This window comes from Haplochromis burtoni, unplaced genomic scaffold, assembly GCF_018398535.1.
Source record: "Haplochromis burtoni strain Fernald_Lab_line unplaced genomic scaffold, NCSU_Asbu1 Contig_398, whole genome shotgun sequence".
Classification (NCBI taxonomy): domain Eukaryota; kingdom Metazoa; phylum Chordata; class Actinopteri; order Cichliformes; family Cichlidae; genus Haplochromis; species Haplochromis burtoni.
The window spans coordinates 400,314-423,103 of NW_024582759.1; the positions used below are offsets into that span (position 1 = coordinate 400,314).

General features: G+C 39.0%; 2 protein-coding genes across 19 annotated transcripts in view; one reads left to right on the forward strand and one right to left on the reverse strand.

The window, feature by feature from the left end:
• The first annotated feature begins 217 nt into the window (after window positions 1–217).
• Window positions 218–22,790, forward strand: part of dock7 (dedicator of cytokinesis 7) — a 49,201-nt gene continuing 26,628 nt past the window's right edge. For 11 of the 18 annotated variants that reach the window (XM_042212866.1, XM_042212867.1, XM_005944266.3 and 8 more), the window contains exons 1-16: window positions 219–383; window positions 5,908–6,007; window positions 7,904–8,079; window positions 8,834–8,902; window positions 9,007–9,136; window positions 9,276–9,488; window positions 9,646–9,731; window positions 9,837–9,903; window positions 10,405–10,554; window positions 10,954–11,034; window positions 11,294–11,456; window positions 11,896–12,038; window positions 12,146–12,239; window positions 12,362–12,524; window positions 21,149–21,266; window positions 21,441–21,511. In XM_042212866.1, coding sequence (XP_042068800.1) covers window positions 346–383; window positions 5,908–6,007; window positions 7,904–8,079; window positions 8,834–8,902; window positions 9,007–9,136; window positions 9,276–9,488; window positions 9,646–9,731; window positions 9,837–9,903; window positions 10,405–10,554; window positions 10,954–11,034; window positions 11,294–11,456; window positions 11,896–12,038; window positions 12,146–12,239; window positions 12,362–12,524; window positions 21,149–21,266; window positions 21,441–21,511 — 1,862 coding nt within the window. In that variant the 5' untranslated portion in view covers window positions 219–345. Of the gene's footprint in view, window positions 384–5,907; window positions 6,008–7,903; window positions 8,080–8,833; window positions 8,903–9,006; window positions 9,137–9,275; window positions 9,489–9,645; window positions 9,732–9,836; window positions 9,904–10,404; window positions 10,555–10,953; window positions 11,035–11,293; window positions 11,457–11,895; window positions 12,039–12,145; window positions 12,240–12,361; window positions 12,525–21,148; window positions 21,267–21,440; window positions 21,512–22,790 lie in introns of all 18 variants that reach the window. The other 7 variants (XM_014340714.2, XM_014340715.2, XM_005944272.3 and 4 more) reach the window with 2 other exon arrangements.
• On the reverse strand, window positions 13,300–17,688 carry angptl3 (angiopoietin-like 3). The gene is made up of 7 exons (XM_005944265.3): window positions 17,037–17,688; window positions 16,710–16,820; window positions 16,448–16,559; window positions 16,233–16,346; window positions 15,905–16,000; window positions 14,973–15,245; window positions 13,300–14,815 (listed from the first exon to the last, which is right to left on the reverse strand). The coding sequence occupies exons 1-7, from the start codon at window positions 17,562–17,564 to the stop codon at window positions 14,631–14,633; spliced, it is 1,419 nt and encodes a 472-aa protein (XP_005944327.1). The 5' UTR covers window positions 17,565–17,688; the 3' UTR covers window positions 13,300–14,630.

Here is a 22,790-nt window from a genome sequence, read left to right on the forward strand (position 1 = left end):
AGCTTCTTATAGGTCCTGCACCTGGTTTTACTATAATTTCGTGATAACTGCTTTTCCCGATAATTCTCAAGTGTCTTTAGTTTTGAAAGATGTTCATGTTCGCTATTCATTAATAGTATTTTATCCGTAATCCTTCTTCCTTAACCCATCCGAGTTCTTTTTGAAATGAGAATGCGCAAGTACTTTTCATTGGGTGTGTTCTGTGGCACAGCGTTACGTTCATTACGGTAATGATCCATTCTCCTGTTTTCCCGTTTTTCCCTGTGGCCGTATTGAGTGGAAAACGGAGTCTGCCTGCTGCCTGCCTGCCTGGGAATTTGCTTAAGCACATCAGCGGCCACTGCCATGGCTGAACGCCGCGCCTTCGCCCAAAAAATTAGCAGGTAAAGACTTAACATACCGCAACGTGCTCGCAAAATGCCCACCGAGGACTTCCATGTAGGTCGCCCTCAGACCAATGCCGAGGGAACCCTATGAAGGAGGCCCAGCCGCCAGCGCAGCCTTGCTGCTCTGAGCTAGCCGCTTGTTAGCTGTGACTGCAAAGATGCTCAGACCCACCCAGACAGACAGCGACACTGCTAGCTGCTACTGTCCTTTACCAGTGAATACTAACAAAGGGGTGATATCATATTTATGTATGTGTCCGGGGTGGAGAGGAAACAGACTTTCAATAATTATAATTACCGAAATGAACGTAGCTACTGTAAATTGATAACCGTTAATTTTGGACAAGTAGCTATCTCGCTTACAGTAGCTAACGATGGGCAGCTAGGTACTACTGGCACTGGGAGAGATGTGCCTGAACTTTGTTATGTTTAAAGATTTACCTAACTGAAACGAGATTGCACATTTATTACTTGGAACAAAAGCCTCCCTCCGCTGATATCAAATACTGATATTATAATCTCTTCCCCGCCCCTCAGACAGATCAAAGTAATCTCTTTAACAAAGGGCTTTGTGCAAGCTGTCAAATGCCATCTTCCCAGTCAGTGTTCAGATAGCTGTACAGTACAGATCAACATAGACGTATTTAATCACTGTTATTGCTGATCAATTAATGTCCGAACAATGAAGGCGTTTTAAAAATTGTTGAGCAAGTATATGCATGCATGCCTGCTGGTTGACCTGTTCTCTATGTGGTGCTGTTAGATGAGATAAGAATTTACATCTCTCTGGAGAGCGTTTCACTGTGATCCACAGTGAAGGGAAAGATGATTACATAAGACCACAGACATGCTCCTGAGTGTTGTCTTTTTTAAAATCGATAATCTATTTGAAGCAAATGTGTTTTCATTATTGAACTGTAGTAAGTTCACTATCATCTTGACATTTTCCCGTAGAAGTTGTTTATGTCCCGACTGAAAGAATATGAATCTACCATATATTAACTTTCCATCGTATTATTGGGACTTTACATTATTATTAAATTACTGACAGGATGATTCTGAGATGCCTTTTGGATGGCATGCACATGAGCATGCAGAGTAATATAAGTTGCGGCCCTCATTAAGAAACCTGTGGCATTTAATGACATTTTTCTGGCTCAGTTTAAGTAGACAAAGTAGATTTGTTATTGAATTTGGCTGCTTTATATTGCAGTTGTGATATTATATCTGTATTATGGGCATAACAGGCCTCAATAAAATTGAAATGGTTCCCTGTTAATCTTCTCACAGCCTGTTGGAATGCTTTTTAACATGCTAAAATTATTCACGTAACAAAGGACAAGAGTTCTCTGCTGAACTTGTTTAGCTACACTCTTTCTTTTTAATGAAAGCTATTATCACATATTTTTTGGCCTTTTGAAAGGGTACAGTGAAGAGTGACAGGAAAGCAGAGGTAGAGAGAGAGGGGAAGACAGGCGGCAAAGAGCTGTGGGTCGGATTCGAATCGAGGCTTGCCACTCTCAGCCACGGGCATACGGTTGCCTGCTCATCCCAGCGACCTAAACTGGTGCCCGCTATCACGTATTTTAAGTCAAATTTCCTCCGACTCAGAAGGCACAGTCCTGCCTCAGGATTGTTAAGCTATGATTCTTCTTTTGCTTCCACTTTCTATTTTGCGCCTGGGAAGAGAAGTTGTTGTTTTTACCATCTTTGTCAGATATCCTGTTTGCTTAATCAAGTTATTCCTCTGTGCAGTGACCAGTGCTAAGTAAAGGTCTGGCAGGAGGGCTCGGGGAGCAGTGTGGAATGTGTTTGTCAGTACAGCCTTGTGCTTTTTCCCCAGCTGTGACAGCACGGCTCTGCAGAGACCTCCTGATCTCTCCCACAGAACATAATCTTGTTCATCTTAAGCTGGAAAGTTGGATCATGCTGCTTTTGTTTTGTTTTCCTGCTTAAAATGATAACTGTGACATTTTGTTTGTAGTCTTGTCTGATGCTCATGCATTACAGGAGTGGAGATGATCTTAGGCGATTTAGAAAATCGGAAAGGGATGTGACTTTTGTAATGATCTCACAGACTCAATCACAAGTGATCTGTACTCACAATTGCTGTAATTATGGGCCAGAGTCTAAAGTCACCTTCAAGCTAGTCGTTATGATACAACTTTTAGAATGAGAGTGGAGAGAAACAGACACATTAGAGAGTTTGTTGCTTATGAGGAAAAATATTACAAAAAAACATCATAACACTCTGCATTAGCAGTGTAACATAACCTTGGCCCTTTAGTTTGTAGCTTTTTTCCTTGGCTTTAATTTGTTTGTGTCGCTTTGGGCCTCTTGCTGCATTGTTTTTCTGTTCAAGGCAAAAATCTTTAAGTGGTTTTGGTGGTTGCTGTGATTTAAAGGACCTTCGAATGTGCGTGGCTACAGCCACAATTGAAGACTGAAAGCTTTGTGCTGACCACTGGGGTCCAGGGATTTTTTTTTTTAATTATTTTTTTTCTGCTGTGTATTGGTGTAATACACGATGCTGTCTGAGCTAACACAGTGAAGCTCAGCAGAGACAGAAGGAGAGTTAAAATACAAAAAAATGTGATCCTCTGTGTTTGTTAGTTTTACATATCCCAGTGAGTTGCTTGAAGTAGCAACTGCATTTAGGTAGTTAGTTGGACATAGCCAAAATCCTTCAGCATGCCTTTTTAAAAAAATCTTTGTATGTTATGAGATAACCCAAATGATTCAATAAAAAAGCCTACATTTCAAGGTTCAAGGTTCTTTATTTGTCACATGCATAGTTATACATTTTTAGCTTCTCAAGGAATTTAAAGTAAATAAATATGCCATTTTTGCAATCATGCAGTTTTTTGGGTTTTTTTAATTCACCAAACTTTGACTTTTGTCAGTACTCCATATCATTGACTGAGACAAATATCATACTGGATACTAGGGCTGGGCCATATTATACCGTTCACGGTAATACCGGTATAATGTTAGGCAACGATAGGAAAATGAAATATCGCGATAGAATATGAGTAAAACGCGCATGCGCAGTGCCGTTGTTTTCATACGCACATGGCCGATTGTTGAGTGAAACAGATGAACAAGAATTGGTTTGTAAAAACGGTGCAACTTCAGTGATGTGGAACTGGTTTGGTGTTTGTCCGTCAGATACATGACAAAGCACATTTTTTTGCAGAACATGCAAGCGGCCGTAGCTATTGTCGTATTTGTCGGACTAAGATGCTCTTAAATCTGGGAGTAATCTGGGTCCTAATCTGGGTATGCTTCAGGTCAAACGAACACTGCAGCATCACTAAGAGTTAAAAACTACCTAAATTCTTTCATCTTTAATAAAACGATCAGCATTGCTGCTTTACCAGGTGTAACTATGAAGTTTAACTTCCAGGCATCCATGAAAACAAAATTTATTACATTTAACGGAGTTAGAAGTTAGCAGGAAGCTAGCGGAAGTTAGCTCGCTGGCTTCGCTAGTTACCTAAGCATGATATAGCATGTTCTGACAAAGATTTCTGGAAAAATTCAAACGTACAGCTCTGCTATCACGTCCAACATAAATGAAGACAGGAAACTAAACAGCAGTGATGTTTGTAGGATTACTGAAGTTGGGCTACGTGATCGCTAGCGACACAGCTATGTTAGCATAACATAAACAGTGAAGCTGGAGGACGAACACTAACACTTTTCAAACTTATAAAAGTTAACGTGAAGGTTCCTGATAGTTAGAGACAAATGCAATCGCATGGCAGGATGCTGTAAAAGGACCAAACTTCAGTCAGGAGAACAACTGAGATAATCCATCCACAATACGAGGTTAGTCATTAATATACTGCAACAACACGGGAATAGAGCAGCTGCCAGAGAATTCAACATTAATGAATCAAAGGTACAGAAGTGGAGGAAGCAAGAAAAATGAGTTTAATAAAGTTTGATTTATCTGACTGCTTTGTTTCGCTTAATGTGCCTTATAATCCCGTGCACCTTATGGTCCGAAAATGTTGCAAAGCACATCTTTTTAACTTTTGGTTAAACGTTCAGCAAGGAATTTGCATTTGCACTGTTACATTTTTATAAAGCTTTAATGTACATAAAAACCAGCTTCTTGTTTAAGTGAAAATAAATGGAAGGTTGTCTTTTTGCGCTAGTAATGTTGTGGAGTTGTATTTTGTCTCGCATCAATTATATCGTCAGTTATATCGTTATCGCAAATTTTCAAATATATATCGTGATAAATATTTTTGGCCATATCGCCCTGCTCTACTGGATACTGTAGTTAATCTTGTGTTACATAGCTGATATAGTGGTACCAGTGTTGTTAGTGTAAATTTTTATATGCTGGAGGCAGAGCGAAGTATGTTTTCCACATAAATACGACTGGTGCTAGAATTGCATTATGAAATTGAGAAAAAGATAATGCAATCTTATTACCTAATGTTGTATAGGGGAAATAATATTTTGTGATAGATCCAACCCTCTTTATTGCACTTCGACCGCGTGGGACATTTTTTTTAATGTAGAACACTGACTGTACCAGGGACAGTCACATACCATACATTACTGGAAAGGTCTCACTGTACAATAAACCTTTGTTGGTGTTTCTGGGACAGTCCCAGCAAAAACCTCTGAAAGGATATAAATACATTCACCACATAGTGTCATATTTGAGATTACTACTTATAATACTTCTGTGGTTGTAGCGCTGTATTTTCCCAGTGCAACCACTGTTGTTCACAGTTTTGGATGAATCAGAGCTTGCACATGAGTTCAAATGTAGCTTCTGTCATTCATCTTGGCATTATTTTGCCAAGATGGGTTAAATTGGTGGGTTAAATTTATGGGTTATTCCACTAAATCTACAATAATCCATTTCATATGTTGGAGAATATGAAAATATTCATGCTTTGTAGTTACATCACTGTCCTTGGATGTTTTTTTTATTCTTAAGCTGTATACATAGTTGAAGCTATTCGCTTGTGGCACATCACTTTGAAATTGCCGTCTGGTTGCTTGTGGACATTGCAGGGTTCGGTTGCCCAGCTGACCTTCTAATGATTTTAGTAGCAGGTCATATGTCAATCAGTGGTATTTTTCACTTTCATTAGGAGTCTCTTCAGTTGCTTGCCTGAAAGTTTATCACAGGTCTTGCCCACTTCATGCTGCTAGCAGTTATTTTGCCCATAGTTGCTTGAAGTTACCAAATATCATTCGCTTTCTGTAATCTCTGGCTGTCACGTTGCTGTGAATTGCTTGCAGTGTGTATGCAGCTTTACACAGACACATTTCGATCACTGGTTTGTTCTGTTGTTCTGTTTTAATCACACCAGTACTGGGATCCGTCATTCATGGCCGTCATTCGTCCTTACTGTGAGAAATATACTGGGATGGGCTTAATATGATTCTAAATACTAATAAGCCTGCAATATCCACTTAATGGATGTCTAGAGAGACTTTTTGCATAAGCTGAATTATTTCTTGTCCTCTCTACCTGTTACTCTGTTTGCAGGACTGTGGCAGCAGAGGTTAGGAAACAGATAGCTGGACAGTATGGAGGCTCCCCACAGCTCTTCAAAAACCTCAACGTCGGAACAACAACAAGTAACACAGTGAGTAGTCTGAAAGGCCGCTGATCATTCATTGTGTTTACATGTAAACAGTTGTAGTAGTTGGTTTTCTTCAAATGAGATCGATGTTTTCTCTAATTGGGGTCAGGGGTGTTTTGCTTTGGGTTTTTGGTACATGTGAAAAGCTGCACAACTGTCTAGCAGAGTGCCATGAGGGATAACTATTGATTGTCCTGTTCACCACATTAAGCCTTTTTACACAGACATTTGAAGGTGTTGGTGCAGCTCCATCATTATTATCCCTTTCTGTTTTGTATCGTTATTGTTCTGACTTTGAGCTTTGAGCATGACAATCGTTGATTGTAGAAAAGGCATGATAATATTACAATGGTAGTACTGATATATAAACTGTTGTGCCTTCAATTCCACAACAAGGTCATGGTATCTAAAATCACATGCTGTAGGCAGTATCATGCTACCTTTATTTGGCTTAGCATCTGTGTAAAAATGGCTCATGTTTGTTAAAGGAGTAGTGTCAATTGACCCTGAGTACTCCTGAGCCGAAACACCAACACGTGGTCCCACCTCCACTACTTAATTAGGCTGCATTTGGTCTCTAATTAAAACTGTGAAAGATATTCGTGTTCAAATTCCTCAAGAGGAAGAAGAACAAACATGCATGCACACAGACACGCACAGACAAACACAGACACGCACAGACAGACCCTTAAAATGAAGCTGCTAAAACAGATTCTCCCTGGGTTCCACTTGTAGAAGCAGGCAAACGCTGCGTCCACACTAGCACATTTTCATTTCAGAATGTTTCAGAAGGATCTTCATCCACATTAAAATGCTGAAAAGCATATGACACCACTTTTCACATAAAATGTTAACATAGAAACAGAGGACTGGTTGCTTAGCTATAGAAAATATTATGGTGGAAGAATGCAATAAGAACAGCACTAACAGAAAGACCAGCGAGTTGTTTGTTTGTTTGTTTTTGCTAGGACGAATGGCAAGGTGGAAACTCAGAATTAATAAGCATAAAAGCTTCTAGCTTAGACAACAATGTTAGCAACACATGTGCAAATCAGAGAAGCAGACAAAGGGACTTATAATTAGCATATAAAGTCATTCTAGAGTTGATTATATTATCAGACATTTGAAACTGAAATGGAGTTGGAAGCCCTTTCAGGCAAGATATCTGTTTTAGAGGCCCTGAATGGTGTAGAGATGCGGGCATTAGAAAGAAACCCAAGTAGAGGATGCAGCCATAAGTTTTATTCAGATATATAGTGATTGGCTTGTTTTGCATTGCTTTGCAGTTAACTGTAGGTCTGTGTTAGCTCCGGTTGTGTATATTTTTATCACTCCTTCGTATGTCCATCACCAGTATTCTTTGCTTCTACAGGTCGTTGCTTTTCATCGCCACAAATTACAAAATGAATTTCATTGACATACACGGTGTGTGGTTACCACATTACTGCTAGTATCCTCCCCTGTGTCAGCGCAGTAAGACCCATGATGTCATTAGCCTGTGATAATCTGGCTGCTTGTATCAGCTTTGAGGATATTCTCAAATCCCACACGGGTCTTTCTTACAACTGATTTTTTTTTTTTTATTATGAAATTAACAATGATCTGAAATCTAAAACAGTTCCCCTAACACAATTGACATAAATCACCTCATATTTTAGATCTATTATTGCAGAACATGGTGCTCTATAATAGAGTGACAAATAACACCAGCTCTCCCTTTTTTCTCAATAACTGCATTTGTGAAACATTTGCTTAAAAGTAGAGACGACTTTATTAAGACATTTGTAGACAAAGAAAAAAAAGTAGCCGAGCTGTACTGACGTGTATGCCCTTAACAGCTACTTAACTTCTCCCATCCCTCTGATTTTCTCCCTGTCACACTTTCTCATCGCCCACCAGGTTCCGCTCACGGAGGCGGTGGAGCCGGTGGATTTTGAGGAGTACCTTATCACTCACCCTCCCATCGTTGAGTCAGGTCCCCTGAGAGATCTGATTGAGTTTCCCCCAGATGACATTGAGGTCATCTACACACCCAGGGAGTGTCGCACAGTGGTACAAGCTGTCCCTGAAGACGGGTAAGGCTGCCGTGGAAGAAAGATGTGGAGTGTTCTTTGTTGTTTTTTTTCTTTTCTTTTCTTCGTTTAATAGCATCTGGAATTTAATGTGTTGATCTCGAGAGACTAGTAATTGTTTGTAATGCAAATAATTTGTGTTAAATGTACAAACAAATGAGCTATAAAAGACTGTAATATATAGTGGAGATTGAATAATTTAGATAAAGTTGAGAGCACATGTTTCAAATTAATGTGAAATCGCAGGTTTTAATGAGGAATAGTGATCTTGGTTCCATATTTCATTTTCCAAAAACAATTATCATTTACTCAACGGCAATATATTTATATGTCAAGGCACTGTCCTTAAATCATTTGCTACATTTGTATGAGGCTGCGTTATCTTACTATATCTTATTAAATATAGTAAGATAAGCTTACCTACAGTTTAATAGAGGTGCAAAAATTAAGAATGGAAGTCAAATGCCTGTATATTAGATGTGTATGTAAACTGTTTGGTTACTAAGTTAATGAGCGCCTTGGAATCCTTCAAGCTATGTGGGCTTAATGTCTTTACTTAATGTACTGCTGGCTCTTAGTATTTCAGAAGAGATGGCAGAAGCATTACAAGTGTGCTTCAGCGTGTGATATACCAGAAAGATGTATTTATTTCAACACATTTAATGGTCTGCCATCCATATCAGTAAGCCTGCACTTAGAGTCTGACTCTGCTGTTAAAATAATGTTTGTTTGGTTGATTATGTTTGTCTGGCTGCAGGGACACTGATCCTCATGTTAGAGACTGCGTCAGATCCTACACAGAAGACTGGGCAGTCGTCAATAGAAAGTAAGGCTTCACCATGTGAAAATATTCTTAAAATATACATAATAATCCTGAAATAATATTAGTAAATGAATTAAAGTGTTCTAAGTAATGGCTTGTTCCTTCAGATATCATAAGCTTGGTACTGGCTTTAATCCCAACACTCTGGACAAGCAGAAGGAGCGCCAGAAAGGCCTCCCCAAACAGGTGTTTGAAGCTGATGAGATGCCAGACAGCAGCAGTTACCAGGATGACCAGGTATCCTTTTTTTTCATTAGGAAAATAATTAACCTGAATGATGTGTGTTAATTTCAGATTGACAATATCAAGATACAGGTTTAAAACAGTCCCACAGTGTATATGCTAGTCTGTCTTTTTTGCATTGGTTGTATTGCAGGATGACTTGAAGCGACGGTCAATGTCTATCGATGACACTCCGAGGGGTAGCTGGGCCTGTAGCATTTTTGACTTGAAGAATTCCCTCCCCGATGCCCTGCTTCCTCACCTCCTTGACCGTGCCCCCAATGAGGAGATTGACCGGCATAACGAAGACCAGCGCAAGGCCAACCGCCACCGTGAACTCTTTGCTCTGCACCCCGCCCTCGATGAGGTACAGTAAGCACCTTTCCATATCCTTAAAACCTTTTCTGCTAGTCTCCATTAAATTTATAGTTTAAACAGTTTTACGTAACTGATAAAATTATTGTGCAATTCAGTCTTTTTTTTTTTTTTTTTTTTTTACCCCACACGTTTGTGTGAATGTGTAGGAGGAGCCCGTTGAGCGCCACTGTGTGCCTGAAGTACCTAAAGAACACTTTGGACAGAGGCTACTCGTCAAGTGCTTGTCCTTGAAGTAAGTGGTAGACGGCCTTTTTCAGAAAAGAAAAAAACGCCATGTAGCTCTTTTATTTAACTGCTGCTTTCTGCTGATCCACTCCTTTTTCTCTCCACCTTGAAGGTTTGAGATCGAAATTGAACCCATATTTGCTAGTTTGGCCTTATATGATGTCAAGGAAAAGAAAAAGGTAAGCTGTTATGCTTTACTCAGTGCCTCCTCAGCTCTGAGTTGTTGGGTCACTTCTGCAAACCGTTAAAATCGTTGGGAGGCCAAACGAATTTGATGAGTGGGCTATTAAATTTTATGTTGTGGGCCTGTTATGTTTTTGGGAATGCTGTTAAATCATACTCTGGAACTATGTATATATCTGAACAACCTTATCTAGTGCCGCTTCTTTCTGTTCCCTTTTAGCTAACAAACACTAGAGGGTAGCAGATGCCTTGATAAGTAGATGTCTCATATATAATGCCGCTTCACGGCTCCATAAACTTCTCTGGTGGCTTATTCATCACTGAGATGTTAACATGTTTGCCAGCCTCCACGAGCAAGAAGCCATGCTTTAGTAATAGAGTCATCAGAAATTACAATTAAATAATAATAGTTGCGATGGCGTAGTGCTATGATTACATTTAACAGGTGTTTTGGTCAAATAATAATGATCCGTGTGTCTGTTTCATGTGTCCTTCAGATATCAGAAAACTTTTTCTTTGACCTAAACTCTGAGCAGACAAAAGCGATGCTGCGTCCTCACATTCAGACAGCAGCCATCTCCACGCTGGCTCGTTCTGCCATATTCTCCATCACCTACCCCTCCCAGGATGTCTTCCTAGTCATCAAGGTGAAACAGTCATGCTAGAATTTCATCTCTCTTGTCAACTTTTGTTTTGTAATATGTAAAAGAGTACTAATAGCGGGTTTCCCTGAATGTTAGATATCCATGATTATGCAATGCCATCAGTATAAGGGTACTTGAGGCTTCATGTTTCTCTTACAGAAATGTCTTTGAATAAATTACAAGTAAAACCTTGACTTATTGTCCTTCTTTGATAGCACCAGAATACATTACATCAACCAAAACAAACACTGGACAGTTTTTCATTGCAGTGTTTGACTTAGTATGAAAGATAAAGCTTAATTGAAGAAACCTGCTGTCCTTTCACAATTTGACACCCATCTTCTAACCTGTTTCACTGCACGTGAGTGTAGTTACTGAAGGCTGTGTTTGCTTTGTCAACAGCTGGAAAAAGTACTGCAGCAGGGTGATATTGGAGAGTGCGCAGAGCCCTATATGGTCTTCAAAGAGTCAGACGCTGCCAAGGTACAATGAGAGTGAATTAGATGATGAATACCACGAAAACTCAGTCTCAGATGTATTTCAGTTATATGTGATGTCATAATAAATGTTTTTATTCATTACTGTTTCTGCAACTGCAAGTACTCATTTAAAAGTACATTCCTTTTCATGGTCATCTCCTAATTTTGTTGCAGTGAATAAAAATTAAAACAAAAAGAATTCTGATTCATTGTTAATGTACCACAAACCCTGTATTTACGTTAACATTTCTATTTTTTTATAGAACAAGGAGAAGCTGGAGAAGCTTCGAGGCCAGTCAGAGCAGTTCTGCCAACGTCTGGGGCGCTACCGAATGCCCTTTGCGTGGACCGCCATCCATCTGATGAACATTGTTAACAGTGCCGGCAGCCTGGAGAGAGATACAGAGCTAGAGATGAGCCTCTCAGGTCTAACCATCTTCTTTTAATGCAAGCTTTCTAACTGTAATTGTAGATGTTGACCATGTATCTCAGAATGATATCAAAAGTTCCAGTGAGTAGGAAAAAAAACATGGCAGTGTTTTTTATGCCCACTTTCCATGTCACACATGGTCTAGTTGAAGAGACCATAACAGACATGGCAGTCATGCATTAGGTGCATGGACATTTCAGTAAATTGGCGTGCTTTAGAAACAAACAGGGCAACATCATATTGATCCCTGCTGTGTTATTTTTACTGTGACCCTTGGTGTTTGACTACCCTTTGACCTTAGAGGTTATCTTTGATGCTGACTGGTGGCGACAGCCTTCTGTTGCTATGGCAGATTAGAACAATGTCTGCATGTTCAGAGTGGAAAATAAATGTGGGCTTTAAAATGTTGAGTTTGTTTTTGTTGTATCTTTTTAGAGAGGAAAGGCTCATGGTCTGAACGGAGGAACTCGAGCATTATGGGAAGGCGTTCTCTGGAGAGAACCACAAGTGGAGATGAATCATGTAGCCTGACAGGTTTTAGACCTGCAACACTTACCATCACCAACTTCTTTAAACAGGTCCATGTGAATGTGCTTGCTCACACGATAGTAGATTATTAGTATTAGATTACTTTTCCTTCCCTTTGTCATTTTCTCATGGTTTTTTATTCTACATGTTATTTTAGGAGGGAGACAGACTTAGTGATGAAGATTTGTATAAGTTCTTAGCTGATATGAGAAGACCGTCTTCAGTGCTGAGGAGACTCAGACCTATCACAGGTACTGAAAAGTGGAATTTATGCTTTCCTTTGATTGTCCTGATTTGAAATCTGAAAATGATTCTTTGCTCTTTCTTTAACACTCCTTTCCCCTTCCTCTGACTACTCACACACTCACCACAGCCCAGTTGAAGCTGGACATTTCTCCAGCTCCGGAGAACCCCCACTACTGCTTGACCCCTGACCTCCTGCAGGTTAAGCCTTACCCAGACAGCAGGGTGCGTCCGACCAGGGAGATCCTTGAGTTTCCTGCCAGGGACGTCTATGTGCCGAACACCATATACAGGTACAGAAAAAAACATCTGTAGTGAATGAATAATGTCTTAATGGTTGTTTATTTGTCTGTTTGACATCGAGATTACACAAAAAATGAATTTCAAACCAGTTTGTACTTAACTCAACATCTAAATAATACTTCACTCTTTAGCTCACTGGTTAAAAAATGTATTTTATTGATGGATGTGGTTTATTGAGTGTCTACAAGGCTGTGAGTCAACTCGCAGTCAAAAAGTGTGTTTTTATTTTAATATCTTTTCTGATTGTCCTCAATCTTGGCCTCTGACATTTGCCCTTTATTCAGTAATAATTTTAAAGACCAAAACTAACGCTGAAATTAATCAAAAATGAAGTAAAACTTAACATTTAGTCTATCCTAACCCATTGTATTTTTGTATTACTGTGAGAACTATGCTCATTTCTACATTTGAATGTGATGTAGGCAGGTTTGATGTATGGATGGGTGTGTGAATGTGAGGGTGTTCAACATTTGTTTGTATTGTACTATAAAAAATTTCAATAAAAATATATGGAAAAAAAAAACCTTAACATTTTCAAACAATAAAAACTGAAGTGAAACAAGAAATTCCAATCTGGAAACTAATTGAAGCTAAAGTGAATTAAAAACAAAAAAGGGTTATTTAAGGGTTAAAATAAATTAATAATAATTATTAATAATAATTAATAATAATTAGAAAATATGAAACAGCGTTGACAGGATTTATATTACTGTGCAGTATAAACTATGTAAGGAGTATTTTAAAAATTACACCTGCCATTTTTTCTGTTGTGTTCCATCCAGAACATTTTATGTTAGCATACAATGTTGTACTGCTGAAAACTTCAAGGGATTACATGAAGTATGAATTTACTATTGTTACATGAGTCTATATCAGTAAAGATTTTCAGTTTGTTCTTTTTTTTTTCTTTGAGCAGTATATTTTGATAGACCAATATTAGGTGATTACATCCTGACGTTACCAGACAGGTGCTGACAGGGCCTGACTGTCTGCAGATGCAATTGGCCTGTGACTGATAGTTAGCCGAAATGAGTTAAATGGAGTGGTTTTATTCCTTAGATCTCATTTTCATTAGTGTGTCAACCTTTCAACATGTCCTCTTTACTTATTTAACTCCATTTGGTTCAAGACAAAATTAAACAAAGAAATAGTACCATAGTTTTGTTTTGTTTTTATACAGGTAGATTTATTTTTGGCCTCATAAATATGATTTTAGCACACTAAGCTGCTTCTCACAGTGATGTGTTAGTATGAAAACCTTTACAGTACAGTTGGTTATTTTGTAATAATGAGCAAAAGTCAATATGACTCAATAATGTAGGAAACACACAGAAATTATAATTTTCTAGCGGTACCTGCATAAATCATATCATATCATAGTTTAAATACAGAATAAAAAAAATATAAAAGAATAAGAAAAAGAAAAATCAGTGCGCTGTCTAAAGCTTTCTAGTTTGTAGTGGACTTTTTTCAGAAGCAGGAGATGATCTTTTTACCTTGACTTGCATAACTTGCATGCTTTATGTAGTAATCTGTTGGTATTTGTCCCTTTAGCCACTTTGAACATGTAGTTCTTCCAAACATACTTTAAAATACCTTGTTTTGTTGTTGTCATAAATGTATCCAAGTTCACCTTAATGGTTGTTAATCAGTGTGGGTTTCAAAATTGTAGTCTATTCTCAGAAACCTCATTTGCTGTTATATCACTGCAATGTATTGCTTTGCAATCAATTCTGAATTAGGTTGCTGATGTGGATCAATATGTCTGTTTTGCAAGCGATGACAAATGTTGCATAATGACAGTTCTACTTACTGTCCTTGTCTGATCAGACACAGTAGGTTAACAACCTGTGTGCCACGGTGCAACAGGTCGGCATTTGCTGACGTCTGACATTTTTTTGTTCTGCTATCTGGTGGTGAGCACTAACCAATGGCCGAATAATGTTAGGGAGGAATCTGCTCAATGATGTGGGTGAATTAAGACTGGACATATGGAAGGCCTGTGTTATGTCACTTCCCCCTCCTGTTGAACTTTTTGGATGTCCATGTATTTGGAAAAAAAGCCAATAGTATTATATAGTGTGTGGACAGGGGGCTCAGTTGGAGATATCAGCAGTTGAAGCTTGTCGAATGGAGATTTTGGTCATCTTGAGTGAGTAGGAAGAGCCTGTGGTTGGCCTCCAGTGAATGCCCTTCCTCCTCATCAAGCGCCCCTTTGGTCTCAGCCACACATGCCTAGCATTAAGGTTGGTTTCACCGCAAGCATTGAGCCACCAGCCACCTGCCAGGGAGTCAAGATAGGAAATTATATCAGCATATATCAGTCTTAGCTATGTGATTTTGTCTTGTTTAGAAAAAAATGTCTTCATCAGAGATAATTATTTATTTTATTACTATGGTGGAGAAACATTCCAAGATACTGTGACTTGGGATTGTACCTGTGGAGCTGCGTGCACAGTTGGAGTTTTGGTTGCTGTCTGTGTTTCTGTCTTTTGTGGCAAATCTCATGCCGGTGCAGTTGGCCATGGTATCAGGCAGGTCACCTGAGAAATGGCTGACACGTAGACTATAGTCCTTGGAGGGACCTTCCAGTGAGAAGCGGTATTCAGCCCAGTGTTTTTCCTCCTTCCAGTCCTCCAAATCAACGCGAAGGATGTAAACACCTTCCTGTGTAATGCTGTGAATCTTTTTTAGGCCCAGCCAGAAGTCCTCTGTGTGACAAATCAAATTTATTTTGTTTATTTGTAGGAAAAACAAATCTCAGAAACTCTGAAGTCTCAGTTCATCTTATAATGGTTTGAAAATTGTAATTAACTTCCAGCAGACTTTGGGTCAACCAGGTATTAAAAGCATGCTGTTAGTAGCATGTGGGTTGTAATCATTAGGCAGGTAGCTGTGAAAGAAGGTTGAAACTCATCTTTTGCAGATGAAGAGCCTTTTTGTTGTAAAGGGGTTATGAGTGCTTGTATGAGCATACCAAGTGCTGTAGGGAAGGCTGCCAAACTGGCTGTGTGCTCGGATAATACAGGAAGTCGTTCAGGGCTGATATCTGACAATTATTGTTTCCTGTGACCAAGGCTATAGGGAGAACTTACAAATGCTCCTGCAGCCAAGACACTGCTGACACAATAGATTTTCTACTTTAATAGAAAATATTTAGGAACTGTTCTGATCAGTTGATTATGGCTTTTTCTTTATATTGTGTCATCCCCTATTGTTTTCTGCTACTTTCAGTATATATTTTTTTCCTGAATATGCCATGACATTTGTGAAAAATGAATGTTTATTACGAGTAAAGACTGTCATTTTTTCTGTTAATTCTAAAAATAGAATATTTTATTTAAAAATTTAAACCATAAAGTGTACTCACTTTCCAGATCTCCAAAACCTTTTTCGTACTTTTCCCATGTCTGATCAAAATCCACCGAACCATCAACCCTGCGCTGGATGACTGTTGAACCCCCTTCTGTAAAAGAACAAAGAAATATTTCAGGGAATGTAAAAGTTTTGTCATAAATAATGTGAGTAGGTTATCAACTTTTTTTTTTCTTTTCTTTTCTTTTTTTTTTTTTTTTGCTCTTTCCTCAGTCATTGTAGAAATCATAAATGCCAGTGTGTTATCTAAAAAATGTCAGTGCTTGTGAATGCAGAAATGGTATTTGGATGTCTTTGATGAGAACTCGAGATTGCTTACCCACCTGAACTCATTTCACAGAAAACGTTGAACGGCTCTGATTGGTTTGGTTTGATAATGTAGACACCGCTATTTGTTTCTCCTTTGTTAAACACGTCAGTGCAGTCCATGGGAAAATCTGAAGAAAAAAAAAACGGTGTAGAAAAGCCAAATTAATTCCTTAACTCTACTTTTATTTAAGTAAGTTTGGCATTTAGAAAGAGTATATTAAGTAATTACCACTAGTTTCCAGGCCAGTTGAGTTTCCTTTCAGATATTCAAACATATCAAGAGTTTCGTAGTCAGAGTCCATTAGTTTATCAGCTGTATCTTGAAAACTCTCATAGCTGAGCTGCAAGAGATGCAAGTGAGTCACTCATTTTAAATAGTTTTATATATAGTTTAAACAGAATGTGCATTGGTAATGTAACAAATTAGATTCTCAGTGATTTCAGATATTTTCCCTTGAAAGGCAAAATATAATGATTTCTAGTACAAGTACCTTTTCCTCCAGGTTTTTAATCTTTATTTTCTGGTAGTCCAGCTGATCATGTTGCTCCTTCACAGCTTTCAGAAGATTGCCAATTGTTTTATCTTGAGCTTCAATCACTTCCTAAAAAATATAATACTTTGAGTCTCATGTGTTGATGTGAAAGTTTTTCAGGAAAAATGTAAAACAAAAATTATCCTCAGTTAACTCAGTTTGTAAAATGCAGTTAAATCTGTTTAGTGGACAAACGCTGCACAAACACAGCTTATCTGCTCCTTATTCAGTGAGCATATCTTGACTGACTTGTGTTGTAAAGTTTTAGCTGCTGAAGCATCTTACCTTGAGAGATGTGATTTCACTAAGCTGATCGGCAGGGACCATGCTCTGCGACAAGCCCTTCAGTCTTTCTTCAAGGTTCCCCACCTTGCTCTGCAGTTGTGTGCGCTCCTGCAGAATGTTGTTGATCTTCGAGTTGATTTCCAGTGACAAATTCTTGATCTCCTCATTGTTGGCCTTCAAATAGCTAGTGGTCTTCTTGAGCTCTTCCTCTTCCTCTTTAATCTCCGATGTGACGACTGAGAGCTGGTAAAAAGAGCGGTCAAAAATATTGAGCTTTTGGAAGATGTCGTTTATCTGTGCCTTGGTCTTGTGGACGAACTCTCGTAAACTCTGGCCTAACTGGAGGAGGCCGTTTGCTAGTAGGCGAACATCATCCAGCATGGCAAAGCGAGACCTGGGCTCGGGTTGGATCGGTGCTATGGTGGAAGCCTGGGAAGGCAGGGTCGGGTGTTCTTGTCTCCCCGAGGCTTCCAGGGGGGCAGCAACGGTTGAACTGGTTAGCACCAGCAACAGGAAAAATACCTTCATGATGATTTTTCTATTCCAGTCCTAGAACCCTGCTTTAGCTTTACTCGTGTTCTCCTCTACACTCTTCTCTCTGCTGCCTCTGCTGCTAAGCTAGACTTGTTTGCTGCTAAAGCAATACGAGAATGTCGAGCTGCCTCGTGTTATATACTGCCCTCTCAGTAAAGGAGGGGGGATTAGCTTATCATTAATCCCTACTATGTTTTTAGCCATGTACCCCACCTCCTCCCAAATCCCCCTTGACCCCTCCTTCTTCTGAACAAACAAATCACAGCAGTGTGCGAACGACATGTGTCTACCCCCCCCATACACACACACTAACCATTTAACCCCAATCCCCTCTCCATACCACACCCTACCCTGCTCTCCAGCACTTTAGCTGATCAGCAGAAAGCCAACAATGACCACTGCTGTTTTGATGGATCGTCAGCCTGATCAATCTCAAACCTTATAACCCTGCACTCACTGGGCTCTGATTGATAATGCTGTGTGTAATTAATGCTCCTGGGTTTGATTTAGCATCCTGCTGAATCAGCCTCACACCAGACACACACACACTCTCTCTCTCTCGCTCTCTTGCTCTTCTTTCTCTTTTTGTCTGGAGATGGGATTGAGTCTGTCATCTGTGCCAGGTTTGAGCTCCTGGGTATGAATGATTTCAGAGAGTTTGGATATTATGCACTCATCATCACAGTTTTATTGCTCACTCATTTTGTCCCTTCAGATATGTCATGGCCTGTTTTTGTGTGTGGGATATACTGAGTTTTCTGATTAGTTTGCAGCTTTTAAGGAATCATTCCTGTGCACTAGGATCACTCGTAAAAAAACAAAAACAAAAAACAGTTTTATAGGCTTGCAGTGGAAGTAAAATATGCTGACCTTCAACTGTGGTGGATGGTGGAACTAATCAGTAAAAATGTTTTGGTGTAATATTTAACTGGAATATAAATGTTGTAATTTTGTCATAGTAACACATTGCTGCATTTAAAAAAATAAAGCAAATAGTTAAATGCTTGAAATTGTCCATAAAAACAAGTTTTTAGTTTTGTTTCTTTATTTTCTTAATTAGCGTTAGCTTAAACTGTTAAATTTACAGTTACTATGCATTAAAATACCACACAGTTGTTATAATGAGCTTGCTAGTAATTTGTGGTTTTAAGGATTTAGTAGCTCAGGTTGGAGTGATTCCTGGTCTTTTATATGAAAAGGGGAGGAAACAAACTTGGTAAGGAAAAGAAGGACTGAGTAAATGGGCCAGAAATTTACTTTATTGGCATAAAGTTCCTAACAATATTTAGCTCTCTAGCCTCCATTCCAGTACAGTGATTATTGTTTTGACTAACTTGAAGATACTTGAGAGTTAACATGTAACCTCTCATGCTGGAGTTCATCATTTAACTGCAGACGGCACATCCTCGAATTTTTGTGTTGATAGTCAGCGGACTTATACCCAGACAGGCATCCATAAAGTTGTTTCACTTCTTTCTCGTACTGCATCTATTTGATAACTTGTTGGAATGTCCAAAGACGCCTATTACTGTGACTCAGGCAAATCTCAAATATGCTAGCTTAATGTTTTGATGTCAGAGACATCTGATTTCAAATTCTCACTCAAGGCATGTAGAAACATATTTTCATGTCCTTGAATATCTCACTATATGTTGGCTGGTGGGTAGGACACCACTCTTCTGTACTGGTTAATTAGCAGGTTGGGGTATTTGTGACTAAGTGGAAATTGTCTCCATGTAATGCATTTAAAGAAATGCACTTTTTAATGTTTAAACATAGATTTTTGTTAGCTTAAAAATAAATTTAAAATGGGTCTAAAAAAGTAACTCTGAATTCTTACCTTAACAAGTCTAGAACAATTATTTCACTGCATTATTGTACTACATTATCAGTCTTGAAGAATATATGAAAAATCCTTCAGAACATTGTGTGACAAAGCTAATGTTTTGGACTTGTGGAGTGTAATCTACCTCTACCAGGTCACATAGATCAAGAAGCACTTGAGAATCCTACTAAATTAATAATTCAGTTTTTAATACTCTATAATTACTCGTACTGGGAAATTTTTCCAACAACATCTAATCTGTTTATTAGAAAGCTAATGTTTTATTTAGAGCTGATAAACGGTGCCAGTTTTCCCTTATGGAGCCCCTCATCTCAAAATAGTAACTGTGCCTAAGTGACATCTACATTGTAAAGTTTGCTTTCACATGTGTACTTATTAACTGAAGTTGAATCGGATGAGGTGAAGTGACCAATCAGGAATGCTTCCATTTGTGCTCTTATGGGTATTTCAGCTCTGCCACAGTAATGTCATCTTGGGGTCTATTTCAGTTCAGCAGCCTGCTTCAGAACAGCCATGACAATTACTAGGACATGCTAGATGGATGTTAACAGAGGAAAAGATGGATTAGATTTTTAATCATTAGACAAAGATTCCCACGATTCCTTGTCACTTGTGGTTCCAGCTGCGGTCTCTGTGGGGTTATCCCCCACAGAATCGACTACGTCATTGCGGTTTGTCAGCTGATCCCAGGTTGCTTTACACTTCCTATTCTGGGGCTTCCTCCTCCTTCCCAACAGTTCAGTAACGAATATACCACACACATTTTGGCAACAATGAATGGGATTGTGAAGTAAAACAAGAGATTGACCAGGTGCCTTTTATCGCATGTATATGAAGTAATTGCAAAAAACGTCCAGTGTAAACCAAAGTAGTCTGGCTTATAGGGAGACTTACTTCACATGGAAGCAATTCTTGTGAAGTGGCAGTTGATAAAATTGGAAAAATAGCATCTCAAATTGGGAAAATTTTCCCCAGGGCCTTCAGCCGTTTATTCTCCACACATTATTCTGGTTTCCTTCTTTGCGCGAAATTACGGACGATAATGCCATGCCCTCAGTACACATCTTAAAATATTAGAAATCATTGCAGATAGTTAATATCCTTTTTTAGTGATTTATACAGTTCCCATTCCCCTCTTATCTAACCCATTCTGAAAAGTAAAGTCTATTTGCAATGGTTACCTTTCATGGTTACTGACAGGCCAAGCCTCCCTTAAGTACCAGTCAGAATAGGTTTAGCTGCTGTGGGAGCCTTGCCCCTTTTAATTGATCAGTTCGTGGAAACTGATGTAACAGTGTTAGGTAAGTAGGTCAAGCACTTTCAGAGACACTTGGTTATTAGAGTTAAAGGTCATTAATCCTCTTTACGTAGTCAAATGATATGGCCCTCCTTCTCAATTATTTTTCAAATCTGTATTTGAAAATGTGCTACGCAGTATTATAAAATTTGCTGAGGTGTATTAAAGTTACCACTTTATGATAGTTTACCTTATGATGATGAGTAACACTGCTGCTTCCTAGATGTATTTTAAGGCCTGGAAAATGTAAACAATATGAATCTGTATGTTAAACGTCTCAGTTGCAAAAAGATTTTGATATAAAAGTAAATTGCTCTAAGGTTTATGTTATGCTTCTTTACTGTGTTATTCCTGTCTTTTAATTCCAGTGTGGTTGAATCTCTGATGTGCATTTTTTTTCCTTTGTGTCTGTGCTCTTGAACATATATTTTTCAGAAATCTGCTATATGTGAACCCTCAGAGTCTGAACTTTGCCAACCGCCAAGGCTCCGCCCGCAACATCACTGTGAAAGTGCAATTTATGAACGGAGAAGATCCAAGCAATGCAATGCCGGTACACAATGAATTTCCAGAACATTAAGATTGTTGTTTTTGAATCTTAGTCAAGCTATGAATGTAATATCTGTCAGACCTTTTAGTGTCTTGGCAACTTTTATTATGCAGGTAATAATTAAAAAATACATTTTTGATTATCTGATTTATTGTAAAACTGTTGTTTATTCCTCAGGTAATATTTGGGAAGTCAAGTTGTGCTGATTTCTACAAAGAGGCCTACACTGCAGTGGTGTACCACAACAGGTGTGTTTTGGTTGAAATAAGCTACATAGTGTGCTGTTCCAAATGCGTCGTCAAAAATCAGTCTACTCAGAAAAATCAGGAAAAAGGATGTTAACTTTGATCTGTATCAAAATGAGAGAAAAACATATCCTAAAAGACAAAACACAAGCAGATCAGATAAAACATCCTCATTGTTTTCCATCCATCCATCCATCCATTCGCTTCCGCTTATCCTTTTCAAGGTCACGGGGGGCGCTGGAGCCTATCCCAGCTGTCGATAGGGCGAAAGGCAGGGTACACCCTGGACAGGTCGCCAGTCTGTCGCAGGGCTAACACATAGGGACAGACAACCATTCACACTCACATTCACTCGCACATTCACACCTAGTGGCAATTTGGATTATCCAATTAACCTATCCCCACAAGCTGCATGTCTTTGGACGGTGGGAGGAAGCCGGAGTACCCGGAGATAACCCACGCAAACACGGGGAGAACATGCAAACTCCACACAGAAAGACCCCGGCCTGATGTTGGAATTGAACTCAGGACCTTCTTGCTGTGCGGCAACAGTGCTAACCACCGTGCCACCGTGTTCCTCATTGTTTTGAGGACAAAAATCAAGCGTTTGAGAGAAGAAAAAAAACCCACTGCAAACCAAGGAATATATAGAATAGCATTTATTATTTACCAAAGTTGTAAAGATATTTTCTTAATTTGCATGTTTTTTATTCTTTTATATACTTTACACTGTTCAGATTAATAACAGAAATGTATCCATCCATTTTTTTTAAACCACTAAACCAAATCAATGACACGAAGGGTGGGAGGAGCCTATCCTAGCAGACACTGGGGAAAATATCTGGTAGATAAAGACAAAAACAGTTGACGTTCACATTCACATCTATAGGCAATTTAGAATCACCACTCAATCTACCAAGCAGAAGGCAGCCAGAGTACCTGGAGAGAGCCCACTCAGGAACAGGGGGAACATGCAAGTTCCTCACAGAAAGGCACCAGGTTGCTTTCAGGTGTGGACGCAGAGCCTTCTTGCTGTGAGGTGACGGTGCTGATCACTGCACCAGCATGCCAGCTTTCAAAGGCCAGAAATTTAAAAGGTGGGGAAAAATCACCACTACTTCAACATCACTGTAAAGTCTGTGCTTGTCCTACATTCAGTGCTATTTTTTTAGAAATGGGTTAAGTTTATTTTTAGATGGTTTCAAGTGGTGTTCATTTTAATAACTAGTGTAAATTGTTGACAGTGCCTTTGTTATTTATATCTGAGTGACAGTAGCACTTT

Coding starts and splice junctions, on each gene's coding strand:
- angptl3 (XM_005944265.3), bottom strand. CDS start 17,564: ATGAAGGTATTTTTCCTGTTGCTGGTGCTAACCAGTTCAACCGTTGCT. Junction 16,560..16,709: donor TTAAAAACCTGGAGGAAAAG/GTACTTGTACTA, acceptor CATCTCTTGCAG/CTCAGCTATGAGAGTTTTCA. Junction 14,816..14,972: donor CTGTGCACGCAGCTCCACAG/GTACAATCCCAA, acceptor ACTCCCTGGCAG/GTGGCTGGTGGCTCAATGCT.